Below are 19,174 nucleotides of genomic sequence, written 5' to 3'. Positions count from 1 at the left end.
ATGCAGCACACGCCCACTACTGCTAACTGCTGGGTAAGCACCACACGGTAGAAAATAGAAAATATTTACTACCATATGTTTTCGGCGAATGACAAATTCAGAATTACCACCAGGGGCACATGGTAGCTGGGTGGTATTGCCAATTTGGCACATGCTGGATGCGCATAGGCCCTTACACGCCTTTGTAAAAGGGCCCCATACTGTTGTAACCCACTTAGATTTTTTAAAACTTTAATTAGGTTGAAACCTGGGAGCATTTAAAATCATTTTTCCCTATGATTAGATCAAAAGAGAAAGGTGGTATGTGGGAACATGCTCCTTTTGTTTTGTGGAATGCAGTGGTATATTATAAAAATGCATATAATTTTATACACTGCACACAACTGCTTATTTACTTCTGGTTTCTCAACTCAGTCAGCAAAGAAAATATGCAAAATTATCACTGACTTATAACAGGTCTGTGGGGGATTGCAGTTTAGGATGTACTCTGTAGAAATTGTTGACTGTAGTGATGTATGTATGGATTCCTGTTGTAGTGTGTGCATGTGATAACGATTGTATGATTTCTGAATATGCGGCATCATTAAAGGACATTTGGGTGGATAGTGTTCACAGTGAGCTCCTTTTATTATCAATTAGAAAGAAGAGAAGGCTGACATGGTTCGGAACAAGGTATCTTTCAAAGACACATTCAAAATAAGGAATATAGGGTATCCCAATAGCGAGGTTGCAATTGAGACCATAGTAGGCCAGGTAACTTTAAATAAAAAGCAGACAAAAGATTGCAAATTATCACTGTCAACTGCTGAGCAAGATATAAATAGGAACAACAAACATAGTTTGAAATGTCTATATACGAAGACCAGAAGCCTAAGAAATAAGATGAGAGTTATGATATATTGCACTAAATGAAAAATTACATATAATAGGCATCTCTGAGACCTGGTGGAAGGAGGATAACTAGTGGGACACTATCATACTAGGGTACAAATTATATCGTAGTGATAGGGTGGATCGATTTGGTGGAGGGTTGGCATTGTATGTTAAGAAGGGCCTTGAATCAAATAGACTACTGCAACTTACTTCTCACAGGTCTCCCACTGAGCCATCTCTCTCCTCTACAATCTGTTCAAAGTTCTGCTGCACGACTAATATTCCGCCATTGTCGTCATGCTCATATTAGCCCTCTCCTCAAGTCACTTCATTGGCTCCCTATCCGTTTCCGCATTCAGTTCAAACTCCTCTTACTGACTTACAAATGCATTCACTCTGCAGCTCTTCAATACCTCTCCACTCTCATCTCTCCCTACACTCCTCCCCGGGAATTCCGCTCACTGGGCAAATCTCTCTTATCTGCACCCTTCTCCTCCACCGCTAACTCCTTCTGTCTTGCTGCACTGTATGCCTGGAATAAACTTCCTGAGCCGGTACGCCAAGCCTCATCTCTGGCCATCTTCAAATCTAGGCTAAAAACCCACTTCTTCGATGTTGCTTTTAACTTCTAAACCTAAACCTTCAACTGTCCCCTATCCCTGATATGTCCTGTCTGTCCTAACCCTTATCCCTTACTTGTCCTGTCTGTCTGTCATAATTAGATTGTAAGCTCTATTGAGCAAGGACTGTCTCTCCATGTTCAAGTGTGAAGTGCTGCGTACGTCCGGTAGCGCTATAGAAATGAGTAGTAGTAGTAGTAGATTGAAAGTTCTGTTGGACACAAAACACATCTTGTAATCCTATAGATTGAAATTCCATGTGTAAAGGGGAAAAGGTTAGTGATAGGATGAACAGACAGATGTAGAAATGTTATCAGGAACTAGGGAGGCTAGCAAACTGGGCAACACAACAATAATGGGTGATTTCAATTACCCTGAAATTGACTGGGCAAATGTAACATCAGGGCACACTAGTGAGGTAAAATTCTTTGATGTAATCAAGGACTGCTTTATGGAGCAGCTAGTACAGGAGCCAACAAGATATATTAAAAACAAAAAGCCAGCAAAAGAATCAGTTGGACCGCTAAATGACTGAGGGGTAAAAGGGGAACTCAGGGAAGACAAAGCCATAGCAGACAGATTAAATGAATTCTTTGCTTCAGTCTTCACCGAGGAAAATTTGGGAGAGATACTGGTGCCAGAAATGGTATTCAAAGCTGACGAGACTGTCACGTCCCCTACCGTGACTCTGGCAGTCCTTGCGGACGGCGCGGTGTTCCCGTCACTGGAGCCGGCATCGTGCTGCACATCGGAGCTCCTGGGGGTTCCCGCTCTCTGTACTGGCGTGGTTCTGCGCGTTGGTGCTTCCTAGTCAGGGTGGCTCTGAATGCTCCGTTCCGCCTCCTGCCCTGCTGAGATTGGCTCTCCCCGCAGCTTGCCTCCTTGGCTCCTCCTCTTTTGTCACTCCTGCCTATGGGCTGCATCCTTTCCTGTTTACTTCTCTCCTATTGGGCAGTTTGTCATCTTTCCTCCTTCTCCCTGCCCTATGGCTGCTCTCCCTTTCTCTGCTGGCTTCTGCTGACATCAGATGCCAGCGCTATTTTAGCTGGTCTTTCTGTTCTCCTTATTGCTTCAGCTTTAACTCTGGTAGGTTGCTCTAGTTGTGTGTTATTTTCTATTGACCTTTGTCTCTGACCTCTACCTGTTGCTCCAGCATGGACTTTGACTTCCTTCTGTGCCTGCTGCCTGCTTACCAACCATGAATACCCTGATTACTCTCTGTGCCTGCTGTCTGCCTTCTGACCCAGCGCATACCTTGACCACCTTCTGTGCCTGCTGCCTGCCTACCAACCCAGCATATCCCCTGAATACTCTCTGTGCCTGTCGCCTGCCTCTAGCCCTTTGGGCTTGACCTGGTCCCTGATCCCATAAGTCCTGCCGGCCGCCTGCACCTAGGGGCTCAACCTCTGGGGAACTGCGGTCATTGCAAGTGAAGTCTCAGGCTTACCCGACCACCGAGTCAGGACCCGGGGCCTTCTCGTCTTTAAGGCATGTCGTGTTCTACTCGGCACAAGGACTCACTAACCCGACAGAGACAGAGAGACTAAAAGAAATCTCTATAAATCTAGAAGATGTAATGGCACAATTTGACAAATTGAAGAGTAGCAAATCACCTGGACCAGATGGTATTCATCCCAGAGTACTGATAGAATTGAAAAATAAACTTATAGAACTATTGTTAGTAATATGAAATTTATCTTTAAAATCAAGCATGGTACTGGAAGATTGGAGGGTGGCCAATGTAATGCCAATTTTTAAAAAAGGTTCCAGAGGTGATTCGGGAAATTATAGACCGGTGAGCCTCATGTCGGTGCCGGACAAAATGGTAGAGACTATTATAAAGGACAAAATTACACAGCATATTCAAAAGCATGGATTAGTGAGACAAAGCCAACATGGATTTAGTGAAGGGAAATCTTGCCTCACCAATCTACTACATTTCTTTGAAGGGGTGAACAAGCATGTGGATAAAGGTGAGCCAGTTGATATTGTGTATCTGGATTTTCAAAAGGCATTTGACAAAGTACCTCATGAAAGACTCCAAAGGAAATTGGAGAGTCATGGGATAGGAGGTGTCGCGTGCTCGAGGACCTTGGCATACTGTCAGGCTTCTTCCCCGGGAGCACTGGGTTCGTGAGCCCATGGGCCACTACCGTGGAGCGGCAGTGGCAGGCAAGATCACCTCTAAGGTAGAGATGAGACAAAACTGGACCAGAACCCCGGACTGGAGTTCTACACCGGAATACACGGAACTGGAACGCACTGGACGGGTGCGCACTGGAGTGGAGCCCGCTGGACTGGAACACACTGGAGGGCCCCACAGGACTGGAACATACAGGAGTGAAACCCGCTGGACTGGAACACACTGGACCTATGCTTCACCTACGCTTGACCACCTTTCCCCGAGGGTTGAGCCCTCAGGTTCTGGCAGCCGGTAGGACTTACAGGAAAACCCGGAACTGGAACTTGCAAGCAGGAACAGCAGGAATGAAGATCCAGGAGTGCCCCCTGGCACCTAGGCGCAGGCAAGGCCGACAGGCAGGGACTGTCCGGGTTCTGGCAGTCGGCAGGTTTAAACACAATGACTAGTAAACTGTACCTAGGCTAATAGAAACGCTATACCCAGGCAAACCAGTCATACACAAGAAACATACACAGAGCACACTCAGGAGACTTGAAAGCTATACACCAGCTAACAACAAAGCTGTGCCCAAGCTAACAAGTCATACACTGGAAACAAACACAGAGCACTAGCAAAGCTATACACAGGCTAACAAGCCACACGGTGCCTAAGCTGGCTAGTAGTCTAAACAAACACAGAGCACTAGCAAAGCTATACACAGGCTAACAAGCCACACGGTGCCTAAGCTATCTAGTCAAACATAGAAACTCACACAGAGCAAACACTGAAACAGTGTACAGAGCACTCTATACACCAGGGCCCTTAGATGAAATGCAAAGGCCAGGGCTGTAGTCTCTAAGTGATTAATAAAGCCCTTCCACACCAGAGGCACAGCTGCAGCAATCACCTTGCATCCAAACAGAGGCTTGACACACAGAGAAGTCAGCCCAGCGGGAGCCATCTTGGATACTGGCATAGAGGAGTCGGCGGCAGCCATCTTGGAAAAGGCATAGCCCACACAGGTGAGGTTCAGTAGGGCAATCAGCACACAGAGCCAGAGAGAAACTAAGACAGAGACAGACACAGAGACAAGCAGAAGCCAGCACAGCCACTGACTCCCAGAAACAGGGTAAGTCTGAGGGTGGTCATGGCCACAGACGTAACAGGAGGTAGTGTTCTATTGTGGATTAAAAACTGGATAAAAGATAGGAAATAGAGAGTAGGGTTAAATGATCAATATTCTCAATGGAAAAGGGTAGATAGTGGGGTTCCCCAGGGGTCTGTGCTGGAACTGCTGATTTTTAATATATTTATAAATGATCTAGAGATGGGAGTAACTAGTGAGGTAATTAAATTTGCTGACAACACAAAATTATTCAAAGTTGTTAAATCATAAGAGGATTGTGAAAAATTACAAGAGGACCTAACAAGACAGGGAGACTGGGCATCCGAATGGCATGGCAGATGATGTTTAATGTGAGCAAGTGCAAAGTGATGCATGTGGGAAAGAGGAACCCGAACTATAGTTACGTGATGCAAGGTTCCACATTAGGAGTCACCGACCAGGAAAGGACCTAGGTGTCATCGTTGATGATATGTTGATACCCTCTGCTCAGTGTGCGGCGGGAGCTAAGAAAGCAAATAGAATGTTAGGTATTATTAGGAATGGAAAACAAAAATGAGAATGTTATAGGATGTTATAGGCCTTTGAACCGCTCCATGGCTTGACTGCACCTCAAATATTTTGTGCAATTCTAGTCACTGCATCTCAAAAAAAGATATAGAGGAATTAGAAAAAGTACAGAGAAGGGCAACGAAAATGATAAAGGGGATGGGAAGATTTCCCTGTGAGGAAAGGCTAAAGTGGATAGGGCTCTTCAGTTTGGAGAAAAGACAGCTGAGGGGAGATATGATAGAGGTCTATAAAATAATGAGTGGAGTGGAACGGGTAGATGTGAATCGCTTGTTTACTCTTCCCAAAAAATATTAGGACTAGGGGGCACGCAATGAAGTTACAAACTAGTAAATTTAAAACAAATCAGAGAAAATATTTCTTCACTCAACATGTAATTAATCTCTGGAATTCGTTGCCACAGAATGTGGTAAAAGCACTTAGCTTAGCGGGGTTTTTAAAAGTTTTGGATAGCTTCCTAAAAGAAAAGTCCATAAACTATTATTAAGATGGAGTTGAAGAAAATGCACTGCTTATTTCTCTGATATTCAGTGAAACTGTCAAATGTATAAGGCACTCCTCTACTGATACTATCCTACATACAAAACTAAAGGAAGCAGAGCACTCACTTGGAGTAATTTTCAAACACTTATGTGATAATAAGGGCAGAGTATCATATAATCACCACGGCTGATTTCATTTCACCCATACGGTGAACCTCTGCTTGTGTATGTTTTTTTTAATCACAGACTCCCCCCCTCCTTTCCTTAATGTGTAGAACTTAATTCACTATATGCTTTACACAAATAATCATTTAGTTAGTACTGTTTATGCTGACGGCTAAGTAACACTTATCTGTGTCTGCCGGTGTGCTCATATTCCCCGACAGGTGCCTGTTTCGCTATCCAAGCTTTGTCAAGGGGGAGTCATAGCACCGGACTATCTTATTGCCTTCCTGTCGCCGGGGCATGTAACCAAAAAGAAAGGGTATATAACCTGTAAACATTAAGGAAGTGTGTGCCTGTTGCTTCTAAAGGTACCTATTCTTGCAAGGATGTATTTTGAAATAATAAATTAATTAAGATCTGTTTCACCAAATCTGGTTTCATAAGTTCTTTTTGTGTATGTTCTCAGGTTATCTGGGGGCTGTTTATAACAATTTTGGGGGTCTTGAGTCCGGGATAAAGTCATCAGAGACATCGGTGGCTGGCTGCTGACCACAGGAAGACGCATCCTATTGATTTCAATAGTCCCTAGGTTTGTAGTGAGAAATCGGGGTTCATGACTGACACATGAACCTGAGACACTGGAATTGGTGAATCGAGATAAAGATTTGCAGGCACATTGATCAATCGGCCAAGCAAAATCTGTGCACAGAAACAACAGAACCGCCTACTGCCTTCAGTCCAAATAATGGGCCAGATAGGCTCATGCCATGTCCTGTCATTAAATCTCCTTGGTTTAAAGTATTTAGTGCATGAACCTTTAAGAGATGAAAGTGTGTCCTTGAACTATAAATCTATGCAATTTTTTTAATTTTCTTTGATGGACTCCTTCAGAGCACTTGTACAGCTCTGTGTGTTTTATGGGAGGCTTCCTATTGGTTGCTTGCCTTCTAGTATGCTGGGCTTGTGCCCTCCTTCTTTCATTCTTTTTCTTCCCCTCTTAGAGCATGGTAGAAGCAGTTCTCTTAGCAAGCGGTGCATCCCTCCAAAATCACTGTAATTCCATAAAGTCTTTTTACCACTTTTCTTGTAGAGCATTATCTCTCAGCACGTGCTGAAATCACTCTCCCAGTCCCTGAGTCTGGAGTACACTGGTTGAGAGTGGACTCTGGTAGTAGAGGCTAAATACTTTTCAAGAAACAAACTGTAAGTTTTCTCCTTGTTCAAGTTACTACATTAAAAAAGATTTGTTTAAGAATTGAGACTATCTTGATGATGTTGAATGCTTACAGTACTGGGTTTAAACTGCATGCTGATTATTTTGGGACAGAGGTAGCATAACAGTGATAAGGCTTGCCTGAATCAACACAGTACAGACACTGTTAGGCACAAAGATGGGAAAACATATCTATCTTTCCTTCTATCTTGTGCCCCTGTGCATATCTTAGACTGTGAGCCCACTAGGGACAGACCCCCCCCCCCCCCCACCAATATTCAAAGGCATCTAACTGACCAGAATTGGCACCTGGCTGGTTAAATGCCCACTAACTGGTTATCCACCGATATTCAGAGGTACATGGCCAGCCATGTACTGCCGAATATTGCTGGTTAGCAGCTAGTAGCTATCCGGTGCTATCTGCCGATTTGTAAAGTCTGACCAGCCATATTTGGCCCTGTGCAACCCTGGTTTATCTTTGGCTGGTCTGACTTTAATTGGCCAACGCTGAATATCAGCTTGGCTGGTCAAAGTCAGACCAGCCAAAAATAGACTGACCTGGCATTGAATATCCATTCTCAGCACCGACCGTGGGAGTTAGCTGGTCTAACTCCTGCGGTCTGAAAAGCGGCCTCAAGGAGGTTTATCAAATGCATGGTCATTTACCCCTTTAACATGTTTTTCATATTTTTTGTGCTTCCTGACTGGTTACAACAAACATCACCCCTCAGTATATGTACTGGTGTTTGGTTGTTTAGGTTAGGAACATCTTCATGCATACCAGAGAGAATCCATAACTTCAGTGTCTGTGTGACCCTTCATGCCCGCTATGCCTGTAGGTTGCAGCTGTCTGGACTCAGAGATCCTGCTGCAACCTATCTATTTGCTGATCAGCAATTGCAATCTGATTTCTGTGTGTGATCTCTGTAGTGTATTTGCACATGTCATATGGAAATGCAAAAGAAGTAAGCTTTGCAGCTGCTAGTGGTATAAATCAGTGTTAACTCAGTCTCCCAGTGAGCCTTTGTCTCCACTGTAATCTCTTCAAATTTTGACAATTTTCTTAATAAATGAAACTACCAAATTTGCCTTTGATCAGGATATTTTATTGATTTAATTGTATGCTTTATACTGCAGGAACTGTCTCATTTACAATACAGCATATCACAAAGGCGTGCTAGCGTTTTTAGCATGCTAAAAATAAGCATGCACTAAATGCTTGAGACGTCCATATATTCCTATGGGCGTCTCTAGCGTTTAGTGCATGCTAATCATTAGCGCATGCTAAAAATGCTAGCACGCCTTTGTAATATGCTGTATTGATATTACTCACACCTTGTATTTGTTCACACCAGAATTGGTTAACGCTGATTACGGTACTATGTAAGCCACATTGAGCCTGCAAAGAAGTGGGAAAATGTGGGATACAAATGCAACAAATAAAATAAATAAATAAAAGGCCTCCGTACTTAGTAAAGCTATGGAAAAAAAATGCAGAGGTAGGACTGGGGTCAAGTTGGCGATGGAGTGGCAGTTTATTTTATATTAAAATGGTATCACATGAGTATTTGACGCTCTTTTTTTTTGTATGTGCTTGGTAAAGCTTAGGATTCTACCATTGTTTTACAGATCTAACTTACACATGACCCCCTATAACTCTAGATCAATTACAGGGCTTTTGTGGTGCAAATGATTGGGATGAAATTTGTATACTGGAGGTCTGTATAACAGCATGATGATCCTCACTCATTAAATTGACATCATTACATATTTCAACAAACTCTCTCCTTATTCTTTTTTTTTTTTGTTTTGATAGAATAATGACCAAAGCAAATTTCTGTGAACATCTTCATCTAGATCAGAGAATGTTTGAAGTCTGACCAAAGAAAGTACAAGCCTGAGGAGCCACTAAGTGCAAGTGATGATCAGAATAAATTACAGAAGGCATTTCAGGAGGGAAAATAAAACTGACTCAATAATGTCTTTGGCTTAAACTTGTTTTCACTACAGTATATATTTTAAAATGCTTATTCTCTGTAGTACAACATACCAACTCCTCCGAGGTATGGTGAAATTGCATTCCAGACACCAACGCTGCCTTTTCTCAGGCGCTGTCCAATTGCAAGTTCAATGTGAAACAAAGGAATTCCCAGCAAGAGGAGGGCAATAAAGTAAGGGATCAAGAATGCTCCTGAAAATAAAATTAGTAAGAATGATCAGAGTATGCAACACTATTTATGTAAGCAACAACACACAGCACAAACCCTCCTGGGACATTTTACCATCTGCTTTTTCATCTGAGGGAGTGTGCGCTACTAGCCTGAACTGTTACCTGCTGTCTCAGTGATGCCACTTAACCATACAGTGCTGCTGAAATTCTGGTGCAACTGCTGCAGTACTCACCAATTAGTTGTAGGGGTAAAAGCCCCTGCCACAATGTAACCAGTGTATTACAGAGCTCAATTATACCAGATCTGTTGGACATTCTATACAGCTTACAGAATATACAGTGTTCTATGCTAGAATAAAGGAATAACTAGATGGCAATGGCTGATGCAAGCAAGAAGGAATATGGGCAATGTTGATAAGGACACTTGGAGGGGCATTTTCAAAAGAAACGTCTAAATCAGAATTTGGACGTTTTACAAAGACGTCCAAATTCCGAACAGGAAAGAAGGTCATTTTCAAAAAAGATGGACATCTATCTTTTGTGTTCGAAAATACTATGGATGTCCTGTGATTTGGACGTCCTTTTTTTTTTATCCATTTTCGAATAAAAGATGTCCAAATGCAAGCTGTCCAAAACAGAGGAGGAGTGGCTTAATGGTTAATGCAGTAGGCTTTGATCCTGGCAACATGGGTTCAATTCCCACTGCTGCTCCTTGTGACTTTGGGCAGGTCAAATGCACAATGGGCATTTTTGGATATGACATCTAAGTCTGAATTTGGACATTTTTTGTAAAACGTCCAAAATCAGAACAGAAAAGATCATTTTGTACAAAACAAAAGTCTCTCTTTTCCTTTTGAAAATGCTGTTTGGAAAAATGTTTTGTGATTTGGATGTTTTATTTTTTGGTCCATTTTCAAACAAATACATCCAAATGCAAAACGTACAAAATACACAAGAAAATCCACAATAAAGTGAAACCATTCACATGTTCTAAGTGTGGTAAAAGCTTTGGTTGTAATGTAAATCTGCATCAGAAAGTCCACATGGTAAAGAAACCATTTGCATGTATAGAGTCTGGTAAAAGCTTTGGTCAGAAGGTAAACCTCACAATGCACCAGAGAATACACACAGGTGTGACACCATTTACATGTCCTGAGTGTGGTAAAAGCTTTTGTTGGAAAGAAAGCCTCACGGCATCAGAGAATCCACACAGGGATGAAGCCATTTACATGCACTGAGGAGGTAAAAGCTTTAGTTGCACTGGGACAGGTAATTAGGGAATGTACACTCTTGCTATGAAGTATGGAAAAATAGCACTCTGGTATTTAGATATATGTAATGAGACCTCCTTTTCATCTATAGATCTGAATTCAAAGCCCAAATTTACTGATAAACAATAAACACATGGCTCAGATGTTATTAAAAAAAAATAGAAAGCTTGGCATCAGGTAGAATAGTGGAAAAGTGACATTCCAGGAAAGCAATAGGGCATCCTTGGGGGCACTGCAGTGAACTTTATAAAATGCTCCCACGTACACATCTCACCATTGCTTCCTTACCTTGTCTGCTAAGCCCCCCCCCCAAAAAAAAAACCCCCACTACCCCCAACTGTACACCACTACCATAGCCCTTACAGGTGAAGGGAGCACCAATATGTGGGTACAGTGGGTTTCTGGTGGGTTTTGGAGGGCTCACAGTTTCCTCCACAAGTGTAACAAGTAGGGGGAGGTAGAAGCCTGGGTCTACCTGTCTGCAGTGCACTGCATCACTACTAGACTACTCTAGGGACCTGCATGCTATTCTAATTGACCTGAGTATAACATCTGAGGCTGGCAAGTAATATTTTTAATCACATTTTTTGGGGATGGGAGAGGGATAGTGACCACTGGGAGAGTAAGGGGAGGTGATCCCCGAGTCCCTCCAGTGGTCATCTGGTCATTTGGGGAACATCTTGTGTGCAGTAACCTAGTGGTTAGTGCAGTAAACTTTGATCCTGGGGAAGTGGGTTCAATTCCCACTGCAGCTATTCACTATAAAAACAGGTCTAGCTCAAAACGTCTAAAAGTTTTAGCCTTGGACGTCTTTGTTTTGTTCCATTATTGCTGAAAGATGTCCATGTATTAGGAACACCCAAGTCCCGCCTTGAACACGCCCCTGGCATGCCCCCTTGAGATTTGTATGGACTTCAGAGAAAGACATCCAAAAAGAGGTTTCGATAATACTGATTTTGACATTTCTGTGTGATAAATGTCCAAATGCTGACATGTCACTTTTTGGACATCTATCTCTTTTGAAAATGGGCCTGTTGGTCAAATCAAGTTCAGCCTGCCTGGAGCCTGGAATTTGGGGGGAAACCTCCAGAGTAATGTTTGTTTGCTATTAGAGAAGGACACGGGGACCCGCAGTAATCGCGGGGATGGGGACAGATCCCACAGGGATGGGGACAAACTTTGTCCCCGTGTCATTTTCTATTTTGAAGCCTGTTAATGAACTGAACTGTTATTTATGTTTTAGTGATGCCTATAATGATATTTTGATTTTTTGGAAAAACATGCAAGCTTGCTGGCCACAACTAGCAAAATTTGCATGGGGGATCACATACATCCTGCTACTAGCACATCTTCTAAGAAGACATCTTCTATTGCAGGAAGGACTGTGGAAGACAGGAGAGCTAGATTGAATCCTGAGTTTGTTGATGACTTCTTATTCATCCACAGATTAAAAAGCCATAACAGGGCTTCATAGGGCATATTTTTCCCCTCTAGAGCATACAGAACGGGTTGTATTTTATACCTCTGGACATTTTAACAGTGTGAATTAGAATTCCTTAGTGTAGTACAAATCAGCTATTGTTTGGGTTGGAAGGGTAGAGGAGGGTGGTAGTGGGAAGGAGGGTTATTATAGCTGCTCGCTATTATTGTTTTCTATTTGTAATTTATACAGAAGAGTTGCATAGCATATTGTTCCTTTTTATACTTTAATAAAAAGATTTAAATATAAAATCATAAATGTTCAAGGCTTCCGCAGATGAGGACAGAGCCCACGGAGATGGGGCAGGGATGGAGACAGGGCCCGTGGGGATGAAGACAGAACCACGCAATCTTAGCATAGATTGGGTGGCAATGCCGGTAATTGGTAAAACAAAATGGGAACTGAGCAGACTTCTACAGTCTATGCCCTGATTGTGACTAAATAGATCAGGATGGGCTGGAGTGTAAATTTTAAGGAGCTTGGACGTTAGCTTCAGAACTTAGTACAAGAACAGTGCTGGGCAGACTTCTACGGTCTGTGCCCTGAGAAAGGCAAGGACAAATCAAACTCGGGTATACAAATAAAGTATCCCATACCATGTAAATGAGTTTATCTTGTTGGGCAGACTGGATGGACCGTACAGGTCTTTATCTGCCGTCATTTACTATGTTGCTAGCCAGCTTATTTTCGAAAGAGATCGCCGGCCATCTTCCGACACAAATCGGGAGATGGCCAGCGATTTCCTGAACCCGGCCAAATCGGTATAATCAAAAGCCGATTTTGGCTGCCTTCAACTGCTTTCCGTCACGGAGCCGGCCAAACTGCAAGGGGGCGTTTCCGCAAGGTACAGAAGGCAGGATGGGGGCGTGGTTAAGAGGTGGCCGGCTTCGCCCTTTAATGGAAAAAAGATGCTCTGACGAGCATTTGGCCGGCTTCACTCAGTCCATTTATTTTTACGACCAAGCCTCAAAAAAGTGCCCCAATTGACCAGATGACCACTGGAGGGAATCAGGGATCACCCCTTACTCCCCCAGTGGTCACCAACCTCCTTCCACCCAAAAAACAAATCAACTTGGAGTTTTTGGCTCCCATGGAGGTTACATTGAATACCATCTGGAAGGTGCTTCGGGACCTAACGGTGACAGTAAATAATTTTGCTTCAGATATAATTTTATTAAAGAGTTACATGGCCAATTCAACTGAACCCTTTGAGAGTGAAAAATTGATATAACAAATGATTCTACATGAGTAAGAAGTGGTTATGATCTTGAAAATGATAATAAACCAAAAACTTTGAATAATAAAATGAATATTATTATAGATGATTAATATCGAGATTATTGTTTTTCCCAGAGTTCCGGGTATGACTCCTAAAGTTTTCCTCAGAAATATTTCCTCAATTATTACTTTAAAAGGAGTGAAGCCTGTGAAAACTGGGATTACTTTAATCAGTGGGATTTGAATTAGAGACTTAAGTATATGTATTGTTAAATAACTTCTGGTTTTTAAAAGAGAAAGAATGTAACCAGATGTATTATTTCTAACTAATATTGGACAATAAGTATGCTTTCAATGAAATTATTTGACTATACACCATATTGGCCTTGAAGAAGCCAACCAGATGATCAATGTGGAATAATGAATTAGACGAGTAATATCTGGGGATAATCAGGTTAATACCACAGGGTTTTTTTTTCCTGTTTACTGTTTAATCGATCTCCTTGTCTTGTTCCACTCTCCCTATTTAGTGGTCTAAGGAAGAGAATAGAATTACCTGACTGAAATAATTCCTATATATTACTTTCTCTGTATTTCTGGCAAGTTTATAAAAATTTAAATGGTTATAAATAAATTTAAAAAAAAACACATTTTCTTGCCAGCCTCTATGCCAGCCTCAAATGTCATACCCAGCTCCCTGACAGCAGTATGCAGGTACCTGGAGCAGTTTTTTGTGGGTGCAGTACACTTCAGGCAGGTGGACCCAGGCCGATCCCCCCCCCTACCTGTTACACTTATGGTGGTAAATGGGAGCCCTCCAAAACCCACTGTACCCACATGTAGGTGCCCCCCTTCACCCCTTAGGGCTATGGTAGTGGTGTAGAGTTGTGGGGAGTGGGTTTTGGGGAGGATTTGGGGGGCTCAGCACCCAAGGTAAGAGAGCTATGCGCATGGAATCCATTTTTGAAGTCCACTGCAGTGCCCCTAGAGTGCCCGGTTGGTGTCCTAGCATGTCAGGGGGACCAGTGCACTACAAATGTTGGCTCCTCCCACGACCAAATACCTTGCATTTCGCCGGGTTTGAGATGGCTGGGCCCGATTTCCATTATGGCCGAAAACCGAAGCCGGCCATCTCTAAACCCGGCGATCTCAACATTTGACCTAAATGTTGAGATTTAGCCGGCCCCAATCGTATTATTGAAAGAAAAAAGATGGCCGGCCATCTTTTTCGATAATACAGTTGGCTCCACTCCTTTGTGGAGCCCACCATATAGATGGCCGACGCCGTTCGATTATGCCCCTCTATATAACCTGCTGGGATGGGGTGGGGATGGAGAAAGAACCCACAGGGATGGGGACAAACTTTGTCTCCGTGTCATTCTCTATTTGCTATTAAAGGTATATCTTATCTGATTTGTGTGTGTGTGAGAGAGATCTCTATAGTGTATTCAACCATCTCATAAGGAAATGCAAGACCTAACCTTTACTGCTTTCTGGTTTCTTGAATCACAACACAAGGGCACAGGTCAGTCACCTTCCGGGCACTTGCTGTGGCAAGAGATAACTATCTTCCTACTTCTTCTTCACCTCATCCAATCAACATCAGTGTCATCGGAACACAACCGATATTTCAGAGCGTCAGATCTCTAGCAACAGCAAAAGGGCAAGAGCGAGCACCACCTGTGGCAAGGCTGCCATTCCAGTCATCCTCAAGAAGGAAGAGTATTACATCACCTACCCAGGTGATCTGTAATCACTATACTGCCAGGGGACACAAGGGGAGGTTGCCATAGGGAGAGTGTGTGCTGTATTCCAGTTGATACCTGACTAGTGTTCATTCTTGCATTTCAAGAACTTTTATTCTGATCTTTTATTCTGTTAAATTTCGTTTGTTTCAGGTTACTTTTGGCGAGATTGCTAACACTGGTTTTCAGACTTCAGTGTGGTTTAACTTAAAATGTATACCATGATGTGATTACCATCCTTACTTTTGACATTTGTTTTTTTTTAGATTTATTTTGGACGCCTGATGCAGGCAGGATAGCCGAAGCATGGCTTCTTAGTCCTCCAATATTTTTATGTGAACTGCTTTTAGAGTCCTTCAACAATTTTATGTGAGTTGATTTTAAATAAAGGACATACAGTTTCTCCAGCAGCATGCTGTCCATCAAAATTTATTTGTTCCTACTGGTCATCTCCACTGTTTGTTGCTGTTCATTTTCATTTCATATTCTATCCTTGTAAATGAATCCTTTTGTTATTAGTTGTGTGTGTCCTTGTAGTTTATTAGCGTATATCTTGAGGGAAGTAGAACTTAGGTTAGTTAAATAAAGATGTGGTTTTATTCCAGAGTGTTTTATAGTTATTTCTTACATGTCTTTGTCCTAAAACTGATGGTGGTGATGTTACGGGTGTTTCCTGGGCCACTTTGTGGGCCTGAGGCCTAGCGTATGCTTCCAACCATGCTCTGAGCCATACTGTTATGGTTTCTGCAAAAACTCCCTGCCTTGCAGTTTGTGGCAGATGTGCTGTGCCATCAAGGACACACTGCTTGCCTGAACAAGCTCTGGATAGCTGGAAGAACCTTGGGAGACAACAATGTATCTGCACCAGTTAGAATCAGTTCTACCCTGGAAAGACAAGAAACAGCTGAACTACTGCCCGTGCTGGATGATTTTTCAGACTCCTGATCGGGGCAGTAAAGACCCAGAGTCACAGCTAGTCAGAGACACTGTTCCTGTCCTGTTTGTCATCAGAAGAGGTACTTTGAGAAGTTGCAAGAATGAATTAGTGGATATACACCTGACTGACCACTAGACTCTGTGCCATATGAGGATATCTAAGTTTCCAGCTTCTTATCTGTGCAGCTGCAGAGAAGGCACTGCAAAAGTGGTTGCAGGTGCAGATACAAGATGAGGAGATTTATGTTTGAGTCTGATGAACACTGACCTTCATGGCTGAGAACAGTATTCCTTGCATTCCAGACCAACCTACTTCAGAGGTCTAGGCATGCTGTTTTAAAACCAGGTAGACTGAGGCAAGAGAGAATTCCATCTCAGTGACCCACAAGATGAGTTTGGATCTCTCCTCTGTGATTTTGGTTTAGCTAGAAATCTCTTTGAAAGGCAAAAAGAAAAGTTAGACTAATTGGCATATGTGTGGGTTGTATTTTCACTTGTGCTGACACATTGTGGATAATTTTATCTGTGCCAGTACTTACATAGTCCAGTCAATGTATCCCGAATCCAGAGAAACTTGTGATAACACTCCCCTAGACAGATTACTGTGTGCTGTTTGCTCCTGCAGAGTAATTTTGCCACTCCTTTGTGTTCTCATCTACAGTGATTACTGGTATTTCCCTCACATAATGCCAGGGTGGTCCAAAGGTGGAGTAATGGAAAGAGTTATGCTCACATAGCTAACCATGCACAAAAGACAGTCCAAACTTAACCCAGTTAGTTATATGGGTACAGCACTGAATTGACCATATGCTTCGTATAACTTCTGGGCAGTGCTGAAGGCCCAGATATTCAGTGCCAGGGCCCTGGTACTGAATATTCAGGTCTAAATTTGCCAGTGATTGTCAGCATTTAAAATAGGTATGACATATGCACCTATGTGCTTTCCTTGCTTTGGCATCCTGACATAAAATTACCCTTCATAAGGATAATTTGAAAAACCACCGGGTCAATATTCAGCTGGCGGTTATAAGGCTGGTATAAGTGCTGACACCTTAGTATGTTTTCGACCATTTGCACTAGATGCGTACTTTTCTTTTTAGAATAGGCTTAAACTAGGCACCATAACCAATGCCTTTAGTAGGTGCCCTGTTATAGAACTATCCTATAATTACTGAACCAGTCATGATATTTAGTCAGTGACCTTCCGTAAACTATTGAAAACTTATTTATTTAAGAAAGCATACAATAATAATTCATCCTAAATGCAAATTAACAAAACACATCTATACAACATGTATTCTCTATATCTTAACTGTTTTTGCTAAATTATCTTGATTTCCAGTTTAATTTTCTTAATTGCTCAAGCTAATTTTGTCATGAATGAAATTTAACCTATTACCTTTAGCTCTTATCATAAGACGAACTTTCCTCCTGTAACCTAACCCAATTTGTCCCTCTGCCTCAACTATGTATTTCTCCTATCCGGAACTGGTATCACCACTTACGGAACTATGTAAGCCACATTGAGCCTGCAAATAGGTGGGAAAATGTGGGATACAAATGTTATAAATAATTAAATACAATTTATGAACTTCTTAAGTTCTAAATGGTTTACTTGATGTGAGAATTTTTACAAGCACAACTATAGGTCCGATATTCAGCTAGCTGGGATCAGCGTTTTGCTGACTGCCACCAATGTTATACTTGGAAATTCAATGCTGGGCAACAGCTGGGTTCCAGCATTGAATTTCAGATATTATGGGGCTGGCCAAAACATAGCTGGTTAAATGCGATATTCGGCACCTAACTGGCTATGAAGAGCTGCATAAAGATAAGATTGCATTTTATGCAGTCCTATTTGCAGTTACCTTAGCTGGTTAAGTGCAGATAATTGGCCCTTAATGGGCAAAGTGTTCACTCCCTCCCCCCATGAACACTCATAAAATAGCCAATTTTGGCTTGAATATTAACCAGGTATTTTATTTATTGCATTTGTATCCCACATTATCCCACCTCTTTGCAGGCTCAATGTGGCTTACAATAAATCGTTCTTGGTGGTGATAGATTAGAACGTAATCAGTTATTGTTACATAGAGATGTTGAATAACGTATTAGAGTTTAAAGCAAGCAGATATTATAAAAATAGATCTGAGTAAATATGTGGGAGATGTATACATTTATAATTGTTATTCTATATGGTATGCCTTTTTAAAAAGATGGGTCTTCAGTGATGTTCGAAAGTTTGTTAGCTTCGTAGATCCCTCTCAGGTTGTGCGGCAGTGCGTTCCATAGCTTGGCACTCAAGTAGGTGAAGTTTGCTGCATGTGTAAGTTTGTATTTGAAACCTTTGCAGCTTGGGAGATGAAGATTGAGGAATGTGCGGGCTGATCTTTTGGCGTTCCTTGTCGGTAAGTCTATCCAGTTAAGTGCCACTGAAAATGTCTGGTTAGCCCCAGACAGATGATTTAAACGGCTAGGAGTTTCTTCTGGCCATTTAAATCATTTTGTGTATCAGGCCCTATATTTCCTAGTGCAGTGAACATATGTAATTTTGAGCCAGCAGAGGGAGCAACTTAGAGAAAGAAGAGCACATTAGGACACTCACCCGTAGTCCAAAAGGAAGTCAAATTATGACCATGGAATCAGGATAGACAGCAGATTGTATTACCACCCCTCTCGGCTGGACTGTAGTGATGTGCTCCCAGATACCTAATGGTTGTAGTCGTGGCGAATATCCAGGGAACACACACTCACAGCCGAGGGAGTGGAACAAATAAACTAACCTCGTCCTTTACTCTCAAAGAATAAAGGAGGAAAAGAATCTAAATTTAGGATTTGTTCCTGAAATGGAAGGACCAAACTTTTAGATTTGCAAATTATCTCTTTCTTTATTGAATACAAATGCAAGCAAATTGTCATTCAAATAAACTCAAATTCACAATTAGTGTGAAGCTTAATAGAACTGCAATAACATATTCAACATTCAAATGTAGAACTACATGTATACCCTTAACTTTGTCTGTTTCACCTAAAAAGGCGGAAAAGAACCTTTTCAGATAAGTATTTAAATTGTCTTTTATCAAAATCAGATATTTGTGGTTATTCTCTTTCCTGATGTAGAAATTGGTCTCTTTGTGTGCACTATTGGTGTTTTTGCAGGGATCTCATGGATTTTTAATATCTGAT

General features: G+C 42.0%; 1 protein-coding gene across 1 annotated transcript in view; it reads right to left on the bottom strand.

Annotated features, from left to right (window-relative positions):
* Positions 1 to 19,174, bottom strand: part of LOC115474290 (sodium-dependent neutral amino acid transporter B(0)AT3-like) — a 157,551-nt gene that overhangs the window by 119,751 nt on the left and 18,626 nt on the right. The window contains exon 2 of the mRNA XM_030209699.1: positions 9,219 to 9,359. Within this exon, the coding sequence (XP_030065559.1) occupies positions 9,219 to 9,359 (141 nt within the window). The remainder of the gene's footprint in view (positions 1 to 9,218; positions 9,360 to 19,174) is intronic.

The sequence above is a fragment of the Microcaecilia unicolor genome, chromosome 1 (assembly GCF_901765095.1).
Source record: "Microcaecilia unicolor chromosome 1, aMicUni1.1, whole genome shotgun sequence".
Lineage (NCBI taxonomy): Eukaryota > Metazoa > Chordata > Amphibia > Gymnophiona > Siphonopidae > Microcaecilia > Microcaecilia unicolor.
The sequence above is the reverse complement of the archived record's forward strand: the minus strand, read 5'-3'. Positions and strand labels throughout refer to the sequence as shown.